This window comes from Armigeres subalbatus, chromosome 2, assembly GCF_024139115.2.
Source record: "Armigeres subalbatus isolate Guangzhou_Male chromosome 2, GZ_Asu_2, whole genome shotgun sequence".
Lineage (NCBI taxonomy): Eukaryota > Metazoa > Arthropoda > Insecta > Diptera > Culicidae > Armigeres > Armigeres subalbatus.
This window is the reverse complement of record NC_085140.1, coordinates 314974505-314998546: the sequence shown is the minus strand read 5'-3', so window position 1 is coordinate 314998546 and position 24042 is coordinate 314974505. Positions and strand designations below refer to the sequence as shown.

The 24042-nt window shown below is 36.8% G+C and overlaps 2 protein-coding genes and 1 long non-coding RNA gene across 3 annotated transcripts; 2 read left to right on the top strand and 1 right to left on the bottom strand.

The window, feature by feature from the left end:
• The first annotated feature begins 221 nt into the window (after positions 1–221).
• On the top strand, positions 222–11375 carry LOC134216761 (m-AAA protease-interacting protein 1, mitochondrial). Its single transcript, XM_062695572.1, has 4 exons — positions 222–825; positions 887–1051; positions 1111–1241; positions 11116–11375. The coding sequence occupies exons 1-4, from the start codon at positions 400–402 to the stop codon at positions 11249–11251; spliced, it is 858 nt and encodes a 285-aa protein (XP_062551556.1). The 5' UTR covers positions 222–399; the 3' UTR covers positions 11252–11375.
• Positions 11376–11688: 313 nt separating this feature from the next.
• LOC134209872 (jerky protein homolog-like) lies at positions 11689–20589 on the bottom strand. The gene is made up of 4 exons (XM_062685890.1): positions 20385–20589; positions 19798–20326; positions 19042–19639; positions 11689–11694 (listed from the first exon to the last, which is right to left on the bottom strand). Exons 1-4 carry the CDS (start codon positions 20587–20589, stop codon positions 11689–11691), a joined length of 1338 nt encoding a protein of 445 aa, XP_062541874.1.
• Positions 20590–21939: 1350 nt separating this feature from the next.
• LOC134216760 (uncharacterized) lies at positions 21940–22463 on the top strand. Its single transcript, XR_009980814.1, has 3 exons — positions 21940–22083; positions 22147–22212; positions 22282–22463. It is a non-coding gene; the product is annotated as an uncharacterized LOC134216760 (long non-coding RNA).
• Positions 22464–24042: the final 1579 nt, after the last annotated feature.

Here is a 24042-nt window from a genome sequence, read left to right as displayed (position 1 = left end):
CAAAGCACTTCTATTCGAGCAGTTTAATGTCATCAGGTAATTCCTTTTCCAGTACTACCAAAGGGACACGAATAGAAAATTTTACTCAAAACATAAGCTGCACACTTTATTTGTGATGGTTACTTTTTCTTCTTATTGTTGTTCTTGTTGATAATCTGATTTCTCTATTTTGTGTTTGATATTTACACCATGCATCGTAGCAAGGAATAGTAACCATAGAAAATTGACATTGGCTTATTTATATTTTAATTTGTCTTTTATTATTTCCAAAACTGAAATATTTAACAGTGTAACCAACTGTCAATCGACTTCGATCTGTCATTCTACACCGTTCTGTTTTTGTTTTTATGTTACGCCGATCGTCAGAGTGCTGTTCAGTGTTCATTTTAGTGCTAAACAATGTCGTTTTATAATCGTGCATGTAAACTTAATCAATTCTCCCGGTTGCTACACTCCATCCCCAGTAATCTCGCATCGAATTCCACCCGTTCTTGCTCAGGAGTTGTTACATCCCGGTTCCGGGAGCCATCAGAACCAATTCTACAGCAGCGACTATTGCCACTAGGGTGCAACACAATACAAAGCAATGGCTGCTCCTTCCATTGTTGCCACAAGAGAAGTTTCTCCACCGAAGCGCCTGACCAGATTCCGCCCCGCGGGCGCGGACGTACCCTTCCTAAGCTGATGGACTTTCCGGAAATCATCTGGCCATCCGTTATGAAATCCGTTAAAAATTGGATTATGGTTCACTTCATCATCCGGCCGTACTTCGATCGGGAGTTCAGTCTGCCGGACTTCGTTCAAGGAGCTAAACAGGCGCTGCAGGTTAACTTGTATTGTGCTTTGAATGTTTTCAAATGATTGATGTTCTGTAATGGCGTCTCAGGTTGTCTCGGCGTCCCTTGCCGGAGGAGAAATAAAATCCCTGCATGGACTTGTGGATCGGACGGCACTGAACGATTTGAAGTACTCAATTGAAAAGATGTCGGTTGCGCAACGATACGACTTGATGGTACTAAAAGAAGACATCTACTTTTCGTTTCCCTATCAGGTTTTTATTTTGAAGCTAATCATAAACTTGGTTTTGAGTTCGCAATCACTGCTTTTTAGGTCGGCGTAATGTTTGACGAAGAAGACGAGGAAAGCCAAAAGCGATTCGTCGAGATAACAATGGTGTTCCACGTGCTGAAAGGCTTAAAAGACATGGTCGAAAGAGGAGAGTCGATCCCGTTGAATATCGGGTGAGTGGTCTTAAGACATTTTTCAGTAATTGCCCTTTTTCGACAGGCTACCCTGGGCAGAAGCAATCTCATTTTGCTATCTAATCAAGATTTGATATTGTTGAGCTATTTTCGTCTGCTCGGGATTGGATATCTAAAATAGAGGTAGTTGTATGTTTCCGATTTGCCAATCTGCCTTATTGGAAAAACTGATTAGTTTCTCTTGATAACAATGACAAACGAGCTTGAAAAATGAAATTATTTAAGGACCTACACGACGGAGTCCAAAAATGGCTGCTACAATGGTCGCCCTCGCCCTCACCTCGTATTTGTCCTCGCACAAATGACAATTAATCGGCGATTATCACATCTAAAAAACATTTTTTTTCGTTTGTGCTGCAAGCTTACTTGAAAAACTGGTTATCGCAGCGGCCTGTTGTTTGCTTTTGAAGTTATGTGCCCCTGAAAGCAATATTTAGCTTTGAAATTGGATTCCAATACGATTCACCTTATGCTTTTATGTGATTCAAACGATGGGTTGATAAACGATTGCATTTTACGTTTGAACTTTGTTGAAATGTTTAACAATGATTATGTAATTTGATACGGTGCAAATTTTTCTCAGAAAAACTTCAGACGGAAAACAAAATGGGAGGAGAAGACCGCCAGCTGCCATCGAGAAAAAAAAGTAGAACCATTGATATTTTACACGGTGTGGTACAGGAAATGAAGTATATCTAGGAACTTTTTTCAATAGGCTTTATTATTGCGCATGAACCCCAAAATTTTATTCCCACCTTTGGGTCAGGGATGCCAGATACAATTTTTATAAGTCTGTATCAATCTCAGCAAAATGTCTGTATTTGTCTGTATGCAGTTTAGAAGGTACAGGAATTGGAAAGTTATTAAAAAACCATGCGCTTTTGACAACGAAGAATATCGAGGTTTCAATAATCAAAAAGTCGGTTTAAGACTTTTTCGAGTTCAAGTACGAGATACTGAAGGCAAGTTAGGTTGCTGTTGAGGTCGAAATACGTATTCATGAAGTTGCTGTAAAGTTACAATCAAGTGGTGAAGTTAAATTAGAAATACTATCTCGTCTTAGAACAAGTGAAAATATTCCATAATAATAATAATTCCATAATAATAATGTTCTCATCAATATGTATGTTGTTACATTAGAATTAATTATTTACGTAATTTTCCAAAAATTGGGAAGTTGGGAAGTCCAAAAGAGTTCTGTTCGGAGGAGAGGCACAGAAGATATAAATCCGTTTAGAAACCCGAAGAACGGAACGGACATCTTTTGGGTTTACAAACGGAGAACCTTTGGTCTTTCTCTATTTTGGCTTCTAAGCGGAACTCTTTTTGGGTTTTCAAACCAATTCCATTTGCGCATTCGAACAAAAATCCTTTTGGCTTCCGAACGGAATCTTTCTAGGCTTTGCAATCCCAAATATAATCTGTTGTACAGAGACAGAAAAAAAATATTCAGAGGCCTAGATGGCTCCCTCGGAATTCCAAAAGTATTCCTTTTGAATGTCTAAAAGGAATCCGTTTGAAAATAAAGTTCAAAATAATTTCGTTGTGAAGCCCAACAAGGTTCCGTTCGGGAACCCAAAAGAATTCTGTTTTGGAAGTCCAAGAGAATTTCGTTCCAAAATATAATAGAATTCCTTCCAGAACCCCAAATTATGTCGTTCGAGAAGGAAAGGACTTGTTTTGAGATTTTTTTGTTTTCTGAACGGATTTTTTTTGGGCTTTTGGAACTCTTCAGGGTTTTCGAATCGATTCTTTCTGCGCTTCCGAACAAAATTCTTTCAGGGCTTCGGTAGGAAATTCCATAAGTATTCTAATCGGAATCCCTTGTCCAGAAGCAGAAAAAGATTCCATTCATAAGCCCAGAACGCTCCAATCGACATTCCAAAAGTATTTCTTTCGAAAGTCCAAAAGTATTTTTTTCGAAAGTCCAAAAGTATTCCGTTCGGAAGACCAACATTATTCCGTTCGGAATTCTAGAATTATTTTGTTAAGAATCCCATCAGAATTCCGTTTGAAAGTCCAAAATGATTTCTTTGCGAAGCCCGGAGTGATTCCTTTCGAAAGCCCAAAAGAACTACGTTCATAAGCTCCAAGGGATTCCTTAATAAACCTCAGAAGGATTACGTTAGGAAGTTGGCATAATTTTGCACGGAAATCCGTAAGAACAGATTTCTTTTGGGTACCCTAACGGAATGCTTTTGTGCTTCCGAATGGATTGATTTTGGGCTTCTAAATGGAATCTTTTTAGGGTTTCGAATATTTCTGTTTGGAATTTTTAAAGGATTCTGGATGAAATCCAGAATCCCGTTCAGAAGCCTAAAAGGCCGCGCACGGAAATCCAAAATGATACCGTTTACCTTATAGAATTCCGTACGAAATCTCCATAACGATTTTGTTTGAGAACCCAAAAAAAAAAGGTTTAGAAGTTCATAGTTTTTGAAAACAAATGTTGTATTGCGATTCTCAAGATATTATAGCATTTTGCTCATTCACCTCTACCTCGCTTAGTTGTGCGCCGCTAAGGTACTTTATCATATTGTGGTACTCACTCACTTACTTACATCACAAATTAAACACACTAATAAGATCCGCTCAAACAATATACCAAACGCAACGCAGACGAGAGAAAAGCAAAAAACTACTAAAAATCGATCAATTTCACTAAAGAATATCTTTTTGTAAAAGGGACAACAATATGCTGCATACCTTAAAAGCGAATGTGGAAAAGCTCGCCGAAAGCTCACATCTGTTTGACATTGGTTTATTTACTTTTTGCATGGCGCACAACTCGGCGCGTGGGACCCGGCGCGTAACCGTTGAGCCAGTATGCTAATTTTAGAAGAGAATCGCAATAAAAGTCTGTAACTTTAATCAAAAGTCTGTACACACTTAGTTTTTATTTCTGCAGCTCGGCAAAAATCCGCACAGCCGTGCGCCAGCAAAATGAAAAACTGATATCCCGGCAAAAATGACGTTTGTTAGCTGATTTTCGGCAAATTATTTGCTGATTTTTAGCAACTTTGACAGAAATCTCGGCAAAAAACATGTTTGCTGGGGCACGGCTGTGCGAATCTCGGTAAAAGTTCAACATTTTGCTGAGATCCCGGTAAAAAAAATTAAATTATGTATAATGACTGTAATCTGTATTATGTCTGTATGCAAGTCCAAATGTCTGTATAAATACAGACATGTCTGTATAAATACAGAACATGTCTGTATGTCTGGCATCCCTGCTTTGGGTTTCCGCGCCGAGCACTCAGCGCCAAGGGGAAAGTTATAAAGTTGGTAACCCTGATTTTTAACAATCAATGTCGATTGTTTGTGTGAGTGCACCGATGAAAAAAATAGAGCTTTTAGCTGAATTTTTCATTGTCAAATGCAAGTTTTGACAGTATTATTAATGTATGAGTGAAAAACATGTATAAAAGGTCTATCGGGGAAGCAGTCGCTGCAGACAAATGTCATTGTCTTCAACGATGAAACGAAAAGTTTCAATGCAAAAAGCAATATATTTGACCTTGACATTTGAAACATCTCATAATCTCTCTATTCAGCATATTTTGTTCAACTGACGTTACTACGAGATTGATCGCAATATATTCTTTCCGTTGGGTACGTTAGTTGACTAAAATAGTTTAAATTAAGAGCACAATCACCATTCCAAAAATCAAGGTCAGAATCAATTAGGCCCATTTGAAAAAAAGTAGATATTTTTGTTACAAAACAAAAATTAAACATGTTTTCCAAAAAAAATCTCGGTTTAAAGAGATAGTATTTTTTTCGGTGAAAACTAAATGCACACTTCAGATTTTGCATGACGTCTCGGCCTACTCCTTTCAGCCATCATCAGATTTGCAATAAATCAATTGCATCTCATCCAAAATCTGAAGTTTTCACCGAAAAATATCAATAAACTGAAAATATAAAAGTTCACGGTGACCCAAACTCTACCATGTGAATATGTATGGTCTTTTCGTTACACCTTGGTGTACGAGAAAGGCAAAAAAAACGAACAATTGGCAATTAGAAGGGCGCTTAGGATTCGAAAAAATTCAAAACTGAAATCAAAATTTACGCTCTCTTATCACGTCAATTGTAAGAATCAAAGCAGAGTTTTCGTTATCAAACATTTCCTTCCATTAAGGCTCAAATTACCGTCATCCAGTCATTGACGAGAAAAACAACCACGTGCTCGTACCACTCAAACCACCCACTGAGGAGAAAAAGCAGTTTCCAGCTGAATGTATTTTTGTTTCAAAACTAGGGGAAGGAGGGGCAATATGCCCTAGCTAAGCAAAGACTGCTTTAATATCTTAGCTGTAACGATTTTCAATATAACATTTTCAATTAAACAATATAGCTATCTGATGCCATCTAGATATTGTAGAAAATCTTAATCATAGTGATAATATTCACATTTCAATAAAAATGGTGATATTTCGCTGCCGGAAAACTCATGAAGCAGAACACCATGCGTCTGCGAATCAGCATTCTGGTATGAACAGTGCGTGGAAACGCGTAGTACATTGTAGGTTGGAATTTAATTGATCGCAAATCGTATCGGATATCCTTCAATCCAATAAATGAGGATATTCTATTGCAAATGTACGCTTGAATTGATATGAAACGATTTCCGTTGTCCTTGTACTAACAAAATATCACAAGTCAGTCTAAAAGCCGCTTGGTGCGTTTTGGCTGAATCCCGACCATATTTTAGACTATGTACCTGGTTGCTTTTATTATTGGCAGTTTCTTCAATTTCTAACTGAACAACGGAACCAGAAGTCACGGTTATAATGATTGAAAAATCTAACTGAGCATATTCTTGATTATATTGTCGCAATTTAATCCTTTCTATCAATGTAAATTCATCATTAAATTGAAATAATTCTTGCTGCCTGCACCATTAGTAATCTTCTTTAAACAGCAATTCATTTAAGAACTGCTAACTTACGTTCCCGATATTCAATTTCTCTGCCTGCCTTTCAGCATCAGTATAATCCGCAAGCTTTGTGCTTAACGAACATAAATACCGGGATATTCGCTAACTTTTTTTTAAAAGACTAGTAGATTTTCGCGGCAATAGTAATCTCTCACCAGGCCTTGAGTGAGCATCTTCTGCTCGTGAGTATAAGTGAGAACTACAATCGCTGGTAGCAGTCATTAAAAAAATATCTTTCAGTTTCCTGGACATACTGCTAAAACAGTTCAGTCTCAGTGGATCAGATTTGCTGGATAGTAATGCGTCATCCGTTTTTCTCCATTTTTCTCAATTCCACGCACCAAAAGCAGAAAAAGGTCTAACATCTAAATACGGCAATCTCATTTAGTTACTTGCTACCCATACTGTCAGACTCACAAGCCAGTTCACGTTTTCTTATATCAGAGATCACCTAAAATACGTGTTGTAACCACCCCACACCCCCCAAAGATTTGTAAGGACGTGGCAGTGGCTTTTGTTGATGAATGAAATACACAATTACAATGAAAGTAGCAATGTATAAATGGTGAATCAATCTAAGCAACGGACGATATGATTTAGTATGCGTTTTTATATATAGTTTCAAAAACATGCCATACTGGCCCTAACCTCAGTGCACCTTAATAAATATAGAATCAATGTAAAATAAGACGTGAAATATTCAACAGTTTTTAAAACTCCCAAAACACGAAAAAAATTGAGCTGAAAAAAAAATGTTCATATAATCGAAGTCCATATAATCGAGGGTCCATATAATCGAGGTAAACCTGTACTATAAATTGAAAATAAATAATTTCATATGTTCTCTTTTCATTTTGAAGAATGGTAGATTTTTTATTTTATTTTAACATGAATTATTCATTTGAGAAACCAAACTCGCCCATTTTCGAAATGTTTTGCAAGGAATCAGAGTGAACTGTTTTTAATCAAAATGACATAACTTTTTTTCATTTCACCAGAAAATATTAGAAGCATGACAATAAAGGCGATATCAAATCAAGTTTACAGTGAATTATCTACTCTTAAACTGTGCATAACCACACGCCTTAACCGGGTTTAAGGAGGTGAAGGAAGGAGGAGAGCAGAGCAGAGGTGAAAAATCGGCCTATTTTTTCCCCCAATTTGGTTGTAGCTTTACGACCAGTATTTTAAGATTAATGGTATGCTCGTCTTCAGTGTCTCGTTATTGATTCAACAAATTGTGTTATAATCCAGAACAGAATGAAGATGAATGCATTTGCTCACTGGAAGTCGATAAATCGCCTGTACCTTTCAAGAAGGCTCAGAATGTTTACGGGTTTTAATTGGCAGGCCCTACACACTTCGGAAATTATTATTTCGGATATTTGTAATCAAAACGGTGCAAAAATTATGCCAAATTCTGTCAGGAATTTGATCGGTCCAAAATATGGCCAGTATTCCCGATTCCGGACGATCCGCCTAACCTGTGATGGGGTCATTTTACTAAATTCATTATTTCAAAAGTCATGGCATTCTATGGTATTTTTGTGCTTTCTAGACCACATTTGAAACGATTGGAATTGGTAGAAGGGTTAACCTATCATCGGTTCCAATGTCAATTTTGGAAAGAAAACAAACCCCATCATGCGTCACGTCAATCATGATGCTTTGGAAAGTCATGTCTTTCAATGGAAGAATTGTACTCCCTGTGCCATATTTGAACCGAAATTCCGGAATTTGTAATTTGTATTCCGCCGAATAGTAAATCTAGTCAGCCTTTTTTTACCTCATTCGTTCACCATGCTTTCACAATTGATCAGTGCCTCTTTTAATGTCACTTCTCACGGAATCTAAGTTTCAAAGTGCTCGCGTTTTCGGGGGCACACCACTCGAAATGGAGGCGGTGCACAACTGTCATTTTTGTTGATTTAGCTTTGCTGCGTCGCAGCATGCGTGAAAAAATAAAAATGACAGTTGTGCGTTGCTTCCATATCGAGTAGTGTGCCCCCGAAAACGCGAACACTTTGAAACATGGATTCCGTGAGGAGTGAAAGATTCTATTCTGTCTATTAGGATACGCTTCATGGGAAATTGCAAGATGTTTATATTTCTTATTTCTGATTTCAAATGTATTATTATTTAAGCCGAATTGATATTTGTGCCAATTTTCAAACTGACATAATATGCACTAAAAGAAATTTCAATTGAAATTGCTATAAAAATCTAAAATAACAATTTCAAAGCTTGCGTTCTGGAAAATGGCTAACACACAGTTTAAACCCGAATTAACTTTGGAACCATGTGGCAAATCCTGGAAATCCATAAAGCTCCTTAAATTTGAATAGTTTTCGCTGCTTTTGATGAATGCTGGAAAAAAATTGAAAAGCAGAAAGTAGCTTGGTAACGAAACGGTTAATTAACTTTACAGATCGCATAAAGCAGGAGCAAATATTTCAATAATTGCGTGATTGTTCTGCGTGCTATCTAAATCATGATCAAACGCGATTAAACATATTAGTTCGTCTATCGGGTAACAAAACAAAATGAATTATTTGCGAATGTTCTTCGTGTTATACAAAACTTGGCCAATCGCAAATTATTTATTCACTCATCGACCGCACGACCCTCCTATACGAATGATCTATACGTAGAATCACGCTCTCAGGGGTTCCACGTAAATCTTGATAATGCCTACAAAATTCAACGATTTTTTACTTGGCAACCAAACAACTTACAGTTCTGATTTCATTGAGTTTATTACGATTCTGCCGTCGCCGGTAACTCTTCGTTCTTCGCGCTTCATCCGTTCTTGATCCCGTGAATCCCGAGTGAGTAATAATCAGAGCAATACTGAATCGAACTATTTGCCAGTCTTTTATAATTCTCATGTGAATTATAGAATGCGCTTCGCTGCGTGTTTTGGCTTATGTGTCATTCAATTGATGCCAATTCGAAAAACACTTAGTTTCATTCCATTTCTCTCTTTCTCAATATACTCTGAAACTTTAGGACCTGCGGCAATTCTTGCAAGAATACCATCAACAATATCTTTAGGAATACTTTCAGTAATTATTCGCTTAGAAATTCCTTCCAAAGTTCTAAGAAATTCCTGAAGAATTTCTGAACAAATTTCAGGAGGAATTTTCGAAGTAACTCTTGAAGGAATTTCCGACATTCTTAGATTACTTTAACAATTCCTCTGGCCATTCCTTCAAGATTTCTCTTAAAATTTCCTCTGGGGTCTCTCTCGAAAAAAACTCCGGAAATAACTTCGGAATTCAAATTTAGAACTTGCTCCTGGAATATCTTCAATAAATCATTCCTTTAGAAATTTCTTCACGAATAACTTCCGATTTTTTTTTATAACATAACTTCGGAAAATATTTCAGGAATTCATTCGGAATTTCCTTTGAGAATTCGTTCGAAATTTCTTTAAGAATTCTGTCAGATTTTGAAAATTTTAGTAGGAATTTCTTTGGAAATTGGCTTAGAACTTTCTTGGGACTTTTTTTTAGAATTCATTTAGGAGCTACATAGGAAATTCCAACGGAAAAACCTAAAAAAGTCCTACAGAAATTCCTCAAGAACGTTCTGCAGCAAATCTTTCAAGACTTCCTCCAGGAAATTCATTAAGGAATAATTTTACAGCAACTCTTTCAGGAATTCTTCAAAAAATTTCATATCAAATTTCCCTAGATTTGTTTTTTTGAAAGTGTCATCGGTAACTCTTTCGTAAATTCATTGAAGAATTCTTCTTCAGGAATTCTTTTTGGAACTAAGTTGAAAATTCTTCTAGGAGTTTTTTTTTTGAAATCCCTTTAATAAATCCTTTTTCTTAAACATCCCATCCAAAATTTCTTCAATCATTTTGTTGGGAATGCCTTCATGAGATCTTTCCGATAACCCTTCAGGTATTCCTTTGGGAATCATTCCACAAACTTCTCCCAAAAGTCCTTTAAGTATTCCTTCGGAAATTCCTCTAGGAATATCATCAGAAACTATTCCATTCTGTAGTACAGTAAATCTCCGGAAAAAATTCTTGCAATACAATTTCGTAGAGAACTCAGGTATTTTGTACAGTTTTTCTAAAAAAAACGAAGGAGAACCAGAAGGAATTTTCGAAACAAAATCCTACATTTCTCCAAAAATTTCTTCAGATGTTTCCGCAGGATTTATCAATATTGGCGGGTTGTCAGTTTTTTCAGAACAATGTTTGCGTACATGATTAAATTTCAGTAAAAGTATACAATTTGGTGAGTCACATGCCATATCGTGCACTAATTTAACACCGCCAGTGATTGCAGATACACAATTAATGATTTTTTAAGCAAACAGTATCATGAAAAGTAAGCCCTGTTTTCACAAGCTATTTCCTATACTTTTTATAGATTATATATAAGGAATTTAATTTTTCGGATTTTTTCCTACACGCAAAAAAAAAGCGTTCATGAATTCGTGAACTCACAAGTTCACGGTGTATTTTTTCGTGAACAACAGTCACGGATTCGGGAACACAGTCACGTTTTCTGGAACGTTCTGGAAAACGTGACTGGTGTTCCCGAATCCATGAATTAAATCACGGTGTATTTTTGCTGGTTCACGAATTCGGGAATGCTTTTTTTGCGTGTAATAACAAACAGGTTTGTAGGAATTGTTGATAAGAAAAGCTGTTTCACACTGCTTGCTAAAATTTGTTCAAGAAAATTAAATATCTGCCATTAGAGTACATGGTAAAACAACATTTAAGTGGTGCAATATAAGGATGATTATTCTTGCTTCGATATATTTATTTACCATACAATTCGTTAAAACGTACAATTTTGAAATCGTTTACCTGTATTTGATTTCACTTAGTTCCAGGGATTAAATGAAGGCTTCTCGTTGTAACAATCTTTCTCACTTCCATTGCAGGGTAATGCCAGAATACCGGGACAAAATCAGTATCTGCAACTACCGTTTCATCAAAGAGTTCACCAAAGGCGTCGATTCGGACTGGACTGTTAACGTGGTGAGTCACTTCAAGCCCAGTGATCTGCTAGACGAATGAGAACGCATAGTTTGCGTATCCGATAACGAGGGAAACCTATCTTTCCTTAGCTAGTGTGGGACTGTGTACATTTTGTGAATAAATAATGAACGCGAAGACAAGAATTGTCATCAAGTTACATTTAGCGCGATGTTTTTTTTTTCATTGTTGACTGACATGTCACATTCGAGAATAGTCCCCACTTTTACGCCATTTGTTCTACCAAAGATGATTGCGCCTTGCGGTGTGTGTTACAGTCATCCACCCGCGCATAGATAAGGATCCGAATTCCACCGGTTGAAGCTTGGCTTTATTCACGAAACAAGTGATGTGAATTGGTTCTCGGTAGTTCGCAATCAAATAAAGGCTTATCAGCTCTGAACAGAGGTTTTGCGTTAAGATTACCACTAAATGCAATGCGCAATCAATTGTGGCATTGCGATACTACAACAGTAGCTTTATATCTGCAATTAGTTTGAGAATAAGGAAATATGTTTGAGTTGATAAACGTCTGGATGCAACGAAATAACAGTCAATCCGAAAGTTTTTTTTTTCTTTATTAGAAAAACTTGCAGCCCTAGGCAATCCGAAAGCTCATCCAGTCCACAAGGACCTTCACAAAGTACAAACCAATATCACACATTAACTTCAGATCAGTTAGCTTAGCATAGCACTATTACTGAATGCATCAAATCGATTACACATATATTCAGATATTTCAATTGGCTCGCCACATTGCAAACCGTTTATCACGTTCTTTTTGCCTTTTTCGTATTGACGCTACAATACATGGTTCGAGGCCGCTTCTCTCCATTCTCGAATGCGCCCCACGCTCGCCAAGTCTTTCTGTACCTGTTCAGCCCACCTCGCTCACTGCGCTCCACGCCTTATTGTATCTCCCTGCTTGTACCTTAAGCAAACACCGTATTTGCAGGGTTGCTGTCCGGCATTCTTGCAACATGCCCTGCCCATAGTACCCTTCCGGCTTTAGCTACCTTATGAATACTGGGTTCGCCGTAGAACTGGGCGAGCTCGTAGTTCATCCTTCGCCGCCACCCACCGTCTTCTTGCACACCGCCAAAGATGGTGCAATGCATCCGTCTCTCGAATACTCCGAGTGGTAGCAAGCCTTCCTCGAGAATGGTTCAAGTTTAATGTCCGTAGAGGACTAGCAAGGATCTATTGTAGATGATTTCATCGACCACCTGTATCTCGGTCTAACGTAACACTGCTTCCCAGGCTGGCCCTGTTGCGCGCGGTTCCGCCCACTAACATGTACTTTGTCTTCGATGCATTCACCACCAGTCCAACATTTGTTGCTTCACGTTTCAGCTGGACATACAGTTCTGCCATCTTTGCAAATGGTCGGCCGACAATGTCCATGTCATCCTCGAAGCAAATAAATTGACTGGATCTGTTGAAAATCGTACCCCACGGTTTATTACACCCTGCTCTACGCATGACACCTTCTAGCGCAATGTTGAATAACGGACACGAAAGTCCATCACATTGTATTAGGTTTTGATGAACATTATTATTTCATAATAACGATCTATCGTGGCACCGTGGCCAATTTCGCACATCATTCGGACTATCGCTTGGTTGCTGTTAGTGATAGGATAAGCACCAGAACCACCATGAAAGAGATGAAATGGTGAACCGATGTGAAATTGAACAAGACAACGAAACACAACCGCGTGGTGACTAATGAAAATTATATGGAATCAGTGGTCTTTGCTGGTGGTTGGTGAAGCAATTTTAGTCGCATCGATGGCGCATGTGGCGATTTTGTACCGAATCTTAGAGTGTCATCGACAGCAATAGCTACTACCGAGCTATTACTTTCAGGGTTGAAATATATCAGCATATTCTCCAATCAATCTCTATTATTTACTCTTGAGTTCTGTTGTTTATTCCTGAGTTCTGTTGTTTACTCTCTCTTCGGGAATGTGATATCGATTTCAAGGAAAGAAGAAAATTTTAAAATAAATTATTTAGTTCTTTTCAAAACCACAACTTAATAAGGAAAAAAATATGATCCGAATTGATATTCCATGAATGTGATTTTTTATTAATTCACGGCGAAACTTAATCTGTAATATACAAAGACGCATATAATTGCGTATAATTACAAAACAATTGTACTTAAATCAATGTAGAATACGGTGGTGCAATATTTGACATTTTGAAAAGCAAAAATGCCGATCCGATCGCCTAGTAACAAATCGTTAACATATAGCTGCGTAGGCATACGTTACCTTTGCGTAAAACCCCATTGGGCTGCAAATTCGAGCTATTACAAAAACTTTCAGCCCTACGCTGGCTCATCTCTTGTACAATACTCAGTGGGAATTTAGAAAATGGTGCGTGTGTGACGAGCTCTATATGGTGCACAAAGAAAAAAATATTGGAACCGTAAGAAATACGACCGGCTTTAGTAGGCTGCTCACTTAATGCCAGTTTCGACAAAAAGGACAGCGAAACATTTGGGAAAACTGAAGGATCACCTAGGAGTCAAGACCGACGATTATGGTGCCTAACAATAAACCAGACAAAGATGTAAAGGAGCTGTAATGTGGTGGTTCAGTTTTGGAGCAGTCCTGGAGAAAGTTAGAAGAGCGAGTGAAGTTCGACTTAAGGTCTATGCTCAAGAGATATAAAAACGGAGTCGTCTAGCATCTGGATAACTTTGAGCCATATTTATCAAATTAATGTCCTAAACGTGATGATAGATTGATGATTGAGTTGATCTCGTTTTATATGGATTAACGGTTAACACAGCTGAAATGCAAGCAAATTTTTACACTGTGGAATCATACTGAAAATAAAATTTGCTGTCAATGAAATTAACATGATTACTAAGAATTAATGATTTCGTGTGTGTTACTTCTACGTGAAGTTAAACGATTCACAATGATATGGAAATGCTAATATCATCTTCCAAACTTGGACGTACATGTTCATGATAGAATTAGAGGCGAAAGTATAGAATTGATAGTTCCGTTAGGATACGGCAGGCATGAAGAATGTTTTTATAGAAGTCGATTTGAAAGCGAGCGGAGGGCAGAAGGAAGGTCGTGTGATATGTGCCATCACAAATATTGCCCTCCGCTCGCTTTCAAATCGACTTCTATAAAAACATTCTTCATGCCTGCCGTATCCTAACGGAACTATCAATTCTATACTTTCGCCTCTAATTCTATCATGAACATGTACGTCCAAGTTTGGAAGATGATATTAGCATTTCCATATCAATGATTACTAAGTTTGAAATAAAGAGTTTCTAATTTGAGATCAAAATGAGTACTCGATTATATTATTTTTATGAAAATTCATAAAAACAGCATATTTTGTTTGCAGGTTGCTTCTAATCTTCGTAAATAACTAATTTTAGATAATTGACAGCATTATTGGATGTAAAGCTTCTATCACTATGATAACTGAGGAATGCATATTGAAAACATGTTTTGATATAAATTTTTATTTAATAATAATAAATTTTTATTTTTATTAATAATTTTAATAATAATCAATTTGTTCTCGTTTTGTTAAACGACTTAGCTCGGGCAGCATTACACTAATCAGCCGTATCAGTTTCGGCGGAAAACCATGTTCTAGCATATTTTGCCATGATTTATTTCGTGTCACTGAATCGTACGCTGCTGCTTACGAAAATCTGCTTGGTATTCGCAGACGAACGACTCTTTAAGTGGTATCAATCTGTTGAACAGAATACGGGACATAATTTTGAACGCCGAATTAAGAACAGTTATTCCGCGGTAATCGACGTACTCCAGTCTGTGCACTTTCTCTAAGAGTGGGCAAATGAGTTCTATGCGAAGTTATTCTTAATCGAAGACAGCAGAAGATAGGTATGACTCTCGAACGGCAGCAGCCGGGATTCCGGATTATCATGTCATGGGGAAGGGTTAATTGGCCGAAACCCATCTTGCCGAGTCATTTGGTCGAACGAGTCATTTGGCCGAAAGGGTAATTTGGCCGAAAATGTCATTAGGCTGAAAGGGTCATTTGGCCGAAAGGTTCGTTTGACCGAAAAGGTCATTTGGCCGAAAGGGTCATTAGGCCGAAAGGGTCATTTGGCCGAAAGGGTCATTAGGCCGAACGGGTAATTAGGCCGAAAGGTTCATTTGGCCAAAAGAGTCATTTGGCCAAAAGGGTCATTTGGCCGAGTAGGACATTTGGCCGAATAGGTCATATGAAAAGTTAAAAATTAGAAATGAGAAGAGATACGTCTCACGTCTCACTCTTCATTTTTACTCTTCTGACTGTAAAAAGTGAGAAGCGTGAAATGAGTAGTGATACGTCTCACTACCCACTTTGCACTACTCACTTTTCACAGTGAGAAGTGAGAAATTAGGAGTGAGAAGTGAAACGTCTTACTACTCACTTCGCGCTCTTTTGTTTACAGTGAGAAGTGAAAAATGAGGAGTGAGGAGTGAGACGTCTCACTTCTCACTCCTCATTTATCACTTCTCGCTTTAAAAAGTGAGAAACGCAAAGTGAGTAATGAGACGTCATTCGGCCAAATGGCCCTTTCAGCCTAATGACCCTTCCTGCCTAATGACCATTTCGACCAAACAACCCCGAATGAGGCAGTACCCCGAATAAGTTATTTTTTCAAATTTATTCTTCATTTCAATGAAAAAAAAAACCTAATAAAAGTTTATTCAGAATTTATATGAATGAACAATAGATTGCCCTTCGTCTGGAACTATTTCAGTGCAGTATAGAACTAAAGTATTCAGTACACTGTTTGTCATGATGACAAATATTTGTCAAGTCAGCCTGAAATCCATGTCGATTTCTAATCTGTCTGTCCGGTTAGACTTGACAAATATTTGTCAATATGACGAACAGTGGACTGCGGGCTTAAGTATTCTTATTCCGTAAAATCCCGCACCATTTAAGAGTCCTCAAGGGTAGGGGGTGGGTGAATGCAGCACGTTCTCATGCACAATCCAGGGAGTTGGAGGCATTTGTGGTCCAAGTCAGCATGGCTACCCGATCAGTATATGGTAACAGATATACAGAACATGTTATTCTTTTAGGGCAATTTTCATAACAAAGGTTGTTATTGAACATGTACCATTAGTAGTTAAAATAACAAAAATTGTAAATAAAAATCTTCTAGGTTTAACAAAAACATTACTAAATATGTTTTCAATTGATCAAAATAATAACTCGATGTGTTTCATGAAAAGTGATAAAAATAACTAAAATTATTAAAAATTATGTTATTGAAAAGAACAAAGTTAGCACTGATTGTGTTACAAGTTTTGCTATTTATAATTATTATACAGGTCGGACTCGATTATCCGGAGACTCGATTATCCGGGGACTCGATTATCCGGGGTTCGATTATCCGGAATTTTAGACTCGATTATCCGGAGTATTTTTTTTCAGCGATTTTTTTTATTTTATATTTCAGTATTATAATATACATTGTGATTATTTTTAACAAATGTGACTTTTCTAGGTGGAGGGAGGGTAATTTCAAGAATATATTGATGTTATGTTCATACATATTATGATTATTTGAATAAACATGGACACATTTGAAAAAGGAAGGACTGATTTAAAGGGCTGTTTTATATATATGTAATCCTAATTCGGACACGATTATCCGAGGCTTGATCTTCCGGCATTTTAAACTCGATTATCCGGAGTATTTTTTTCGCAATTATTTTAAAAATAAATATTTTTAATCCCATGTTATAATATACAATATAATCATTTAAACAATATTGAACGTATCTAGGAAGAGGAGGGCTGATTAAAGGGTTTTTTTGTACATTGAAACTCGATTATTTACAGTTCATATTATATATACACACAAAAAAAAAATCGTTGGTAAAAACCAAAGAAACGTTGGTAAAATTAAGAAAATTAGTTAGTGATTTTCAGTAGAAAGTATTAGATTGTTAAATCTACAATTGCAAAAATGTCACTTCGGTGAATACTTTGACAAGAGGATACTTTTCAAAATAACATTTTCCTCTCAAAACTAAATGATTATTTTACTTTCAAAATAACAATTTCCTCTCGAAACTAAATGTGTTTTTTAACATTGGAATTACTTGTGATGCTCTCAAAATAACAAGGTCGCTTTCAAAACAACAATCAAATGCCAAAATATATTTTCAAACATTTATTTAATAATATTTTACTCCAGAACAGAACAGAACCAATATCGTGGCTCAGCGTACTTAACTACACCTGGGTTTTTATCGGGGCTGTACATTTGAGTTTCCTTGATTCCGAAAATTCCCTTGATAAAGGTTCCCCCAAACACACGCGATGCGACAGTCGCGACGCGATTCTATCGCTTGGCGACAGCGATTCTGTCGCCGTTGGTATGGAAGCGTAAATAGAATATTGCCTGCAGCGACCCAACGATAGAATCGCGGCGACTAGTTGTCGCCGTCGCGGCGATGAAATCGCTTAGGTCTGGGGGAGCCTTAACAGCAGCGTGAGCGGCATGGCATCGTCTGAAAATAAATTATCCGTATTAGTAACTCAACTAAAAATCACATGAGAAATAAAAACTTACTTGCACTCCGACTCGGATGGCACCTTTGACTTTTGCCGGTGATTTCTTATTTGAGCAAAGAACTCGCCTTCCAGATACGGGAGAAATGCTTCCAGATGCGGACGAAAAGGGTGCCACTTGACGTGACGGTGTTATGGTGAAGCGGAAGTTCTGCGCCAGTCTCATCCGGATGTCACACAACGTTACTATTTTTCGGGATCGATGTATACAAATTTGATACAAATTCACTTATGCAATTATTATGTTTTGCAGATTTGCGCTTATTAAAGTTTACCTATTCGATTTTAAAATAAAGCTGTATCTACCTTATGGCCAAATGTGAAAAAAATCTCCTTTTTTTCAAACTTCCACTGACAGAAAATTGATGGCTGCCAGTTGCATTATTGCTACCAGTAAGTGCTGCCGAAAATGTGAAATGTTTAAGTTTGTTTGATTGTTTTATAATTTTTATTCTGAGAGCAATGACTGTGAAAATCACAGTTTTTACCTGAGAGAAAAAAATCAAAACAATCAACTTTGCATTTGATTTAAAAGTTTTGGCTCTTAAAAATACCAAATATTCCATATTGTTAAAATAAGATTGAAAAATGTTGGAATCCCAACTTTTTTTTTCTCTGTGTATATATTCATGAATTCAAATGAAAAGTTGATGTTATTAAATATAATATACATAATATAGAAACTTGAATATACTAGGTACAGAAGGGGCTGAAATAGAGAGAGTTCAATTTATTCATTCCTGGTTCCGTGAATTAATTATTTTCTCTAAAATATTTCTAAGTACTTCTCGCAGCAAGTACTGTCTCTCCAATGAAAGCCCGTTTTCCTCTGCCCAAGCCAAGGATGTTAACGATCATCCAGTAATTTGCGTTCGATCATTTAATAATTTGTCAATAACACATTCCAGAAGCTGAATTTCAAAATATGTTGTATGGTAGACTTCTAGTGCGAAGGTTTTTCTACAACTCTGCCTAATGGTTTGTTGTTTGAATTCCACTAGTAACGGAGTTATAGCTATAGTTTCAGTAACTTAGACTAAATGATAACAAAATTCCAATCATTTAGTTCAAGTGACTGCAACTAGCGCTCTAACTCCGTTATTAATTGAAATCTAATAACGAACCACTAGGCAAAGTTATAGATAAACCTTTTCATTAGAAGTCTACCATACAACATATTTTAAAATTCAGCTTCTGGAATGTGTTATTGACAAATTACTGAATGATCGAACGCAAATTACTGGATGATCGTTAACATCCTTGGCCCAAGCAATTACTTGACCGATTCCTGATAAAGCTGTTTTATTTGAAACACTGTTTTCAGCTTCGTCGTCCAGATCAATTTGTTGTGATTCTGTTGATATATTTGTTTGCTCGACAATTGAAAAGGTGTTTTCGCCATCGTAGAATGATGTGTTTGGGTGCATAACGATGTTCACTATATCAAACTCCACGTCCTCTTCATTTATGGTAATGTCCTGAACCGCCAATTTCTGTTGAATCGAAAGTAAGATTTCCCGTACAACCGACAACTGGATGTCATCTTCATCATCGAATTCAGGTTCTCTATACAACATTTTCCATGATTTGGTCATGGAATCAGCCGGTACATCGTCCCAAGCCTCGGATACCCAAAACATGGCATCCTTGATATTGATTTTCTTCACCATGTCGTCAAATTCTCCTTGGCGCCCAAGAAGCTCACGCATAAGCTTTTGCTTGTAGTTGCACTTTACCATCTGGATTATGTTCTGGTCCATTGGCTGTAACAAGGCTGTTGTGTTTGGTGGTAGGAAGATCGTAGAGAAAGCTCCATCTGCAGTTCTAAGCTCGTCAGCGCTGCAATGGGCGGAACAGTTGTCAAACACTAAGACGGCTCTCGCCGGTAGCTTAGCTGCTTTCAAAAATGCCGTGACCTTAGTAACAAATTCGTTGAAAAACCAATCCTTGAATAACTGCCGGGTCATCCAGGCATTTTTTGACGAAACATAGTATACGGGCAGCTCATGGATGTTTTCAATGCTCTTGGTCGTTTAGACTTTCCAATCATCATTAGAGGAAGTTTCAACGAGCCATCGACATTTGCGCAAGGCATAAACGTCACACGCTCCTTGTTCCCCTTCCTTCCTGGAGCTGATGATTCGTCCATCGAGAAAAATGTTGACGAAGGAGTACACTTGAAATAAAGCCCACTCTCGTCCGCGTTGAAAATTTGGCTGGGAGATAGATGCCGAACGAACGCTGCAAAATGTTCAATGTATGTATCAACTGCAGCAGCATTGTTGGAGAGTTTCTCTCCAGTTATTTTCAGGAACCTGATGTTGTGTTGCTTGATGAAATTAACGATGTATCCACGGTTCCCTTTGAACTCCCCATCTTTGTACAATTTTTCGTACAGCTTTGTTGCCTGAACCGTTAGTAAATCCTGGCTTACAGGGATATGGCATTCACGTTTCTGAAGAAACCAAATGTACAAGGCTTCGTCGAGAAGAGGATATTTAGCCCTTTTGAACGTTTTCCGTTTGTCTGTAGTTTATGAATTCATATGAGAACATGCACATTGCTTAAATTTCAAAAAGCTCACCCATCCGAAGTTGACGCTGTGCGATTTGCTCGATAATTTTCACTTTGTTTTTCTTCAGGTCGTATGCAGTCGATTCAGCGATGTTATACTTTCGCCTAATTTCGATCACAGGAACCCCTCTGTCGAGATCCTGTAGGATTTTTGCTTTTGCAGCAAGCGTCAGAACAACTCGGCTCCGTTTTCCTTTAACTGCAACTTTCGCCATTTTTTTAGAATTTGAATGGTCAAAAAATAACACACAACTCGCACTGACAACAAATTGCACAGAATGAAACAACCTGCACCACCTATACGCTTGGAGAAGTGGATGAACGCTGTCATCAGAGGAAAAGTAGAATCACTGAAATTTAACACGGTAAGGTATAGCCAATGGAATTGAAAATAATTTTAAAAATTACAAAAAGAGATTTTTTTGAAAATGATTTATTAAGCGGGATTAGAAATTCAATTAAGATTAAAAATAGTACCATCTCCGGAATCATTTCAAGAAAAAAATTCATTGTCATTAACAATCAAATTAATATATGTATGTATAATATTATATGTAAAAATTCTAACCTCATGCTATAAATTATTTATAAATAAATTTTATTTTGAAATTTTGAAAATTATTTTGAAAGCTGCATTCTATACCTCGCTGTGAATTTTTTTTCATGATTCTACTTTTTCTTTTGATGACAGAATTCATTCTTCTCTTAGCGTATACTTGACCTAACAAATGTCACGTCGCATCAGAGCCAGAGGGTTCATTCGTTGAATGACAGATGTAACGCATTAAGCGTTACTTTTTTATTCATATCACTAAGAACAATAGCTAAACCTGTTTATATAAAGTTAACGCAGCAGATCAAGTGTAGGTAATGTTTCAACTGCCCTACAATTAATTACCTTTTTTTTTTCAAAAACCCCCATTTTCCCTAAACATAAATTATGGCTACACCCTTGTCATACCCGGGAGCAACTTGACATATGCAGTACAATGTCACTGTACCCCGAAATTTTGGTCCGGGTGGTCCTGTCAAACTCGAGATTAATCGAATCATTTCACGAATAGGGCGAAAATGGAATTGATGTGCAATGCAGAAAAATGGTAAATGAAAATCAATCTAAACTTGAATTAATCAAAGGAGAATGGGGCTTCCGTAGCTGAGTATTAACATGACCGCCTTAAGGTTGTTGGGGCGGATTACCAAAACATTTTTGGTGGGTTAATTTTCTCGGATAACGGTTTATCGTTCAGCGGGAATGTCGCATAACTTGAAAACTTATTCAACTTTTGGAGGCAGACAATTTTATATTACACGTAAAAAAAAGTAATTATTTTATTCATTTCATTCGATTTATATCCTTCATTATGTATAGGAACATACATTTCATTTCACTGGATATAATCTTCATATCATTTTTGCATACAACGTATTTAGCGTGTTCTTATATTGCATTTCGCTTCACTATGAAAAGTATAAGTTTTGCCTAATGGCAAAAATGTATTAGGATAAACTTATACCTTTGATAAGAATCGTAATTGAAAAAGCAGCATGGTGCAGAAGCAACTTGGAGGATGTGGATACGTCTAGAGATCCGTTTTGTTTTCGCCAACAGATCACAATTTTTCAGCGGATTGAACGTTTTTAATGTCGATCGGTTACGCATTGCAGAATGGACAGAAAATATTTTTTCGTTCCAGCAATGGTTGAAGGTAATATACAGATATGTTCGTTATTTAATCAGCTATTCATATGAACATTTGGATAATTTATAGCGCAAAATGGTGGTGCACTCCGGGAGCCATCGCATACATTTATGCTTACTGCTCGAAGGAGAAAAGGTAAGTAACATTATAATAAAGGATAAAGAATTTATGGCCGTCTTTGCAAACACTGTTTTCTTGTTCCAGTGATCTGCCGATCTCGAGATAATCCGTTAATACGTCCGACGACCTAATGCCCAAGGAAAAACCAACATCTGACCCGCATAATGATGGCATCTGAATGCAGATTGTTTTCAAATAGTTTAGGGTGAAATAAGTGTTTTATGAAAAAAAAAATTGAAATAAATGAAATATTTTTATTCTTCAAATGCAAGTGCTTAATATTTCCGAGGAACCTAAAAATAAAAGAAAACAACGGGGTAATTGCCTGACATCAAACTAATTTATGAAGCTAATAATTTCGTTATTGTCTTTCAAATGACGATCATAAATTTTTCTTTTGCAGGTTATTTGTCGACCCTTATCATGTATATGCACATTTCACATGAAATGTATAAGTTTCATGGTATGATTTTTTTATGCACTGCCGCATAGCGTTTATTCCAATTGTATATACGTTTCATTCCGAAACCGCAATGGCAAAAATATATGTGTTTTGCCGAATACATTCATTATGAAGATTTTTTGTCGGGTAGGGTTGGAATACAGACATTTTAATATGGAGTACCGTCGTCGGGGGTAACAATGTGTCTGAGGGTGGGAATTGGTCAGCGCCTTCACCGACAGTCAGGAGTGCGGATACTAAAATAGTTTAAAAAAATCTCTTTTAATTCAGTTTTCTTGTCCTCAGATAAATTAAATCTATTCTACAAGCATTCCATGTAGTTAAAACAGTGATCCATTCTCACCCCCATTTGACCATTTGATATCATGGAGACACAATTAAGAAAGTTGGAAGAATGGACACGGAAGATGTAGCTTTAGAAAGTAACACCAGCGGAATTCTAGCGCAAAAGACAGATTCTCCCTATTTATTTTAAATATAGAAACTGAACGCATTGGCGAATCCTGTAGAATAGAACAGGATTGTAAGTATCCTAGTATATTGGTTAAGAACTGCCCAGTAGAAAAATAGTGGGACATTATTCCTCGATGAGATCAAGCTGATACATGCCAAGCAAATCAGAATAAGTCCCTGTGAATATTTTTCAAAGCACAAAATTAACAAAATTAAACTACTAGTGAAACGGAAGCGCGATTTTCCAAAAAAAACATATGTAATTTATTTGTGTATCTGTACACAAGTTTATTAAATATCATTTCTCAAATTCAACTATTAGTATTACATAGATCAGTGTGGACATACATAATGAAAAAATGGAATAAAATGTATGATAGGTAAAAAACTTTTCGTTCCTCAAAGTGACAATTTTCAATTTTGAAGTAATGATCTTTTCCGTTAATAAATTTTTATAACTTTTTACCGAAAGTTGTTAAATAAGCCATTTAATTAATTTCACTAAAACTATTTTTCATTGAGCAAAGCAAAATAAATTATAGAGAAGGTTTTCGAGAGTTTCGCAATCGACGGTTTCACTTTTATCTCTTTCTATCATCTATTAAAAAAATGAGAAGTATTACGCGTAACTTGGTGAATTAAAATGAAACTGCCTTGTCATAAAGGAATTTCGATTTTTTTTCAGTCAGTTTTACATAGTTCTCCTAATTATCTAATCCTTATTTGAGCATCAAGCAGCAAAATTGTAAAACAATGAATAATGGTTTTGGCTCCGTTGCGCTTAATGCGCTTGAGCATATTAAATAAACGAACGAATAATAGAAACATTATTTGTTTTCCTCTTTGTTCATTTTATTTTCTTATATTTACTTCGCAATTAAAAATCTGCCCTATTCAAATGAGGTTCCTGTCTGTTATTTGGAGACAAC

Excerpts from the sequence above, each read along its gene's own strand:
- LOC134216761 (XM_062695572.1), top strand. The coding sequence starts at position 400 with ATGTCGTTTTATAATCGTGCATGTAAACTTAATCAATTCTCCCGGTTG. Across the intron at positions 826-886 it reads GAGCTAAACAGGCGCTGCAG|GTTGTCTCGGCGTCCCTTGC; the intron begins GTTAACTTGTAT and ends ATGGCGTCTCAG. Across the intron at positions 1,242-11,115 it reads TCGATCCCGTTGAATATCGG|GGTAATGCCAGAATACCGGG; the intron begins GTGAGTGGTCTT and ends CTTCCATTGCAG.
- LOC134209872 (XM_062685890.1), bottom strand. The coding sequence starts at position 20,589 with ATGGCGAAAGTTGCAGTTAAAGGAAAACGGAGCCGAGTTGTTCTGACG. Across the intron at positions 20,327-20,384 it reads ACAGCGTCAACTTCGGATGG|ACAAACGGAAAACGTTCAAA; the intron begins GTGAGCTTTTTG and ends CATAAACTACAG. Across the intron at positions 19,640-19,797 it reads AAAACATCCATGAGCTGCCC|CGCTGACGAGCTTAGAACTG; the intron begins GTATACTATGTT and ends CGCCCATTGCAG.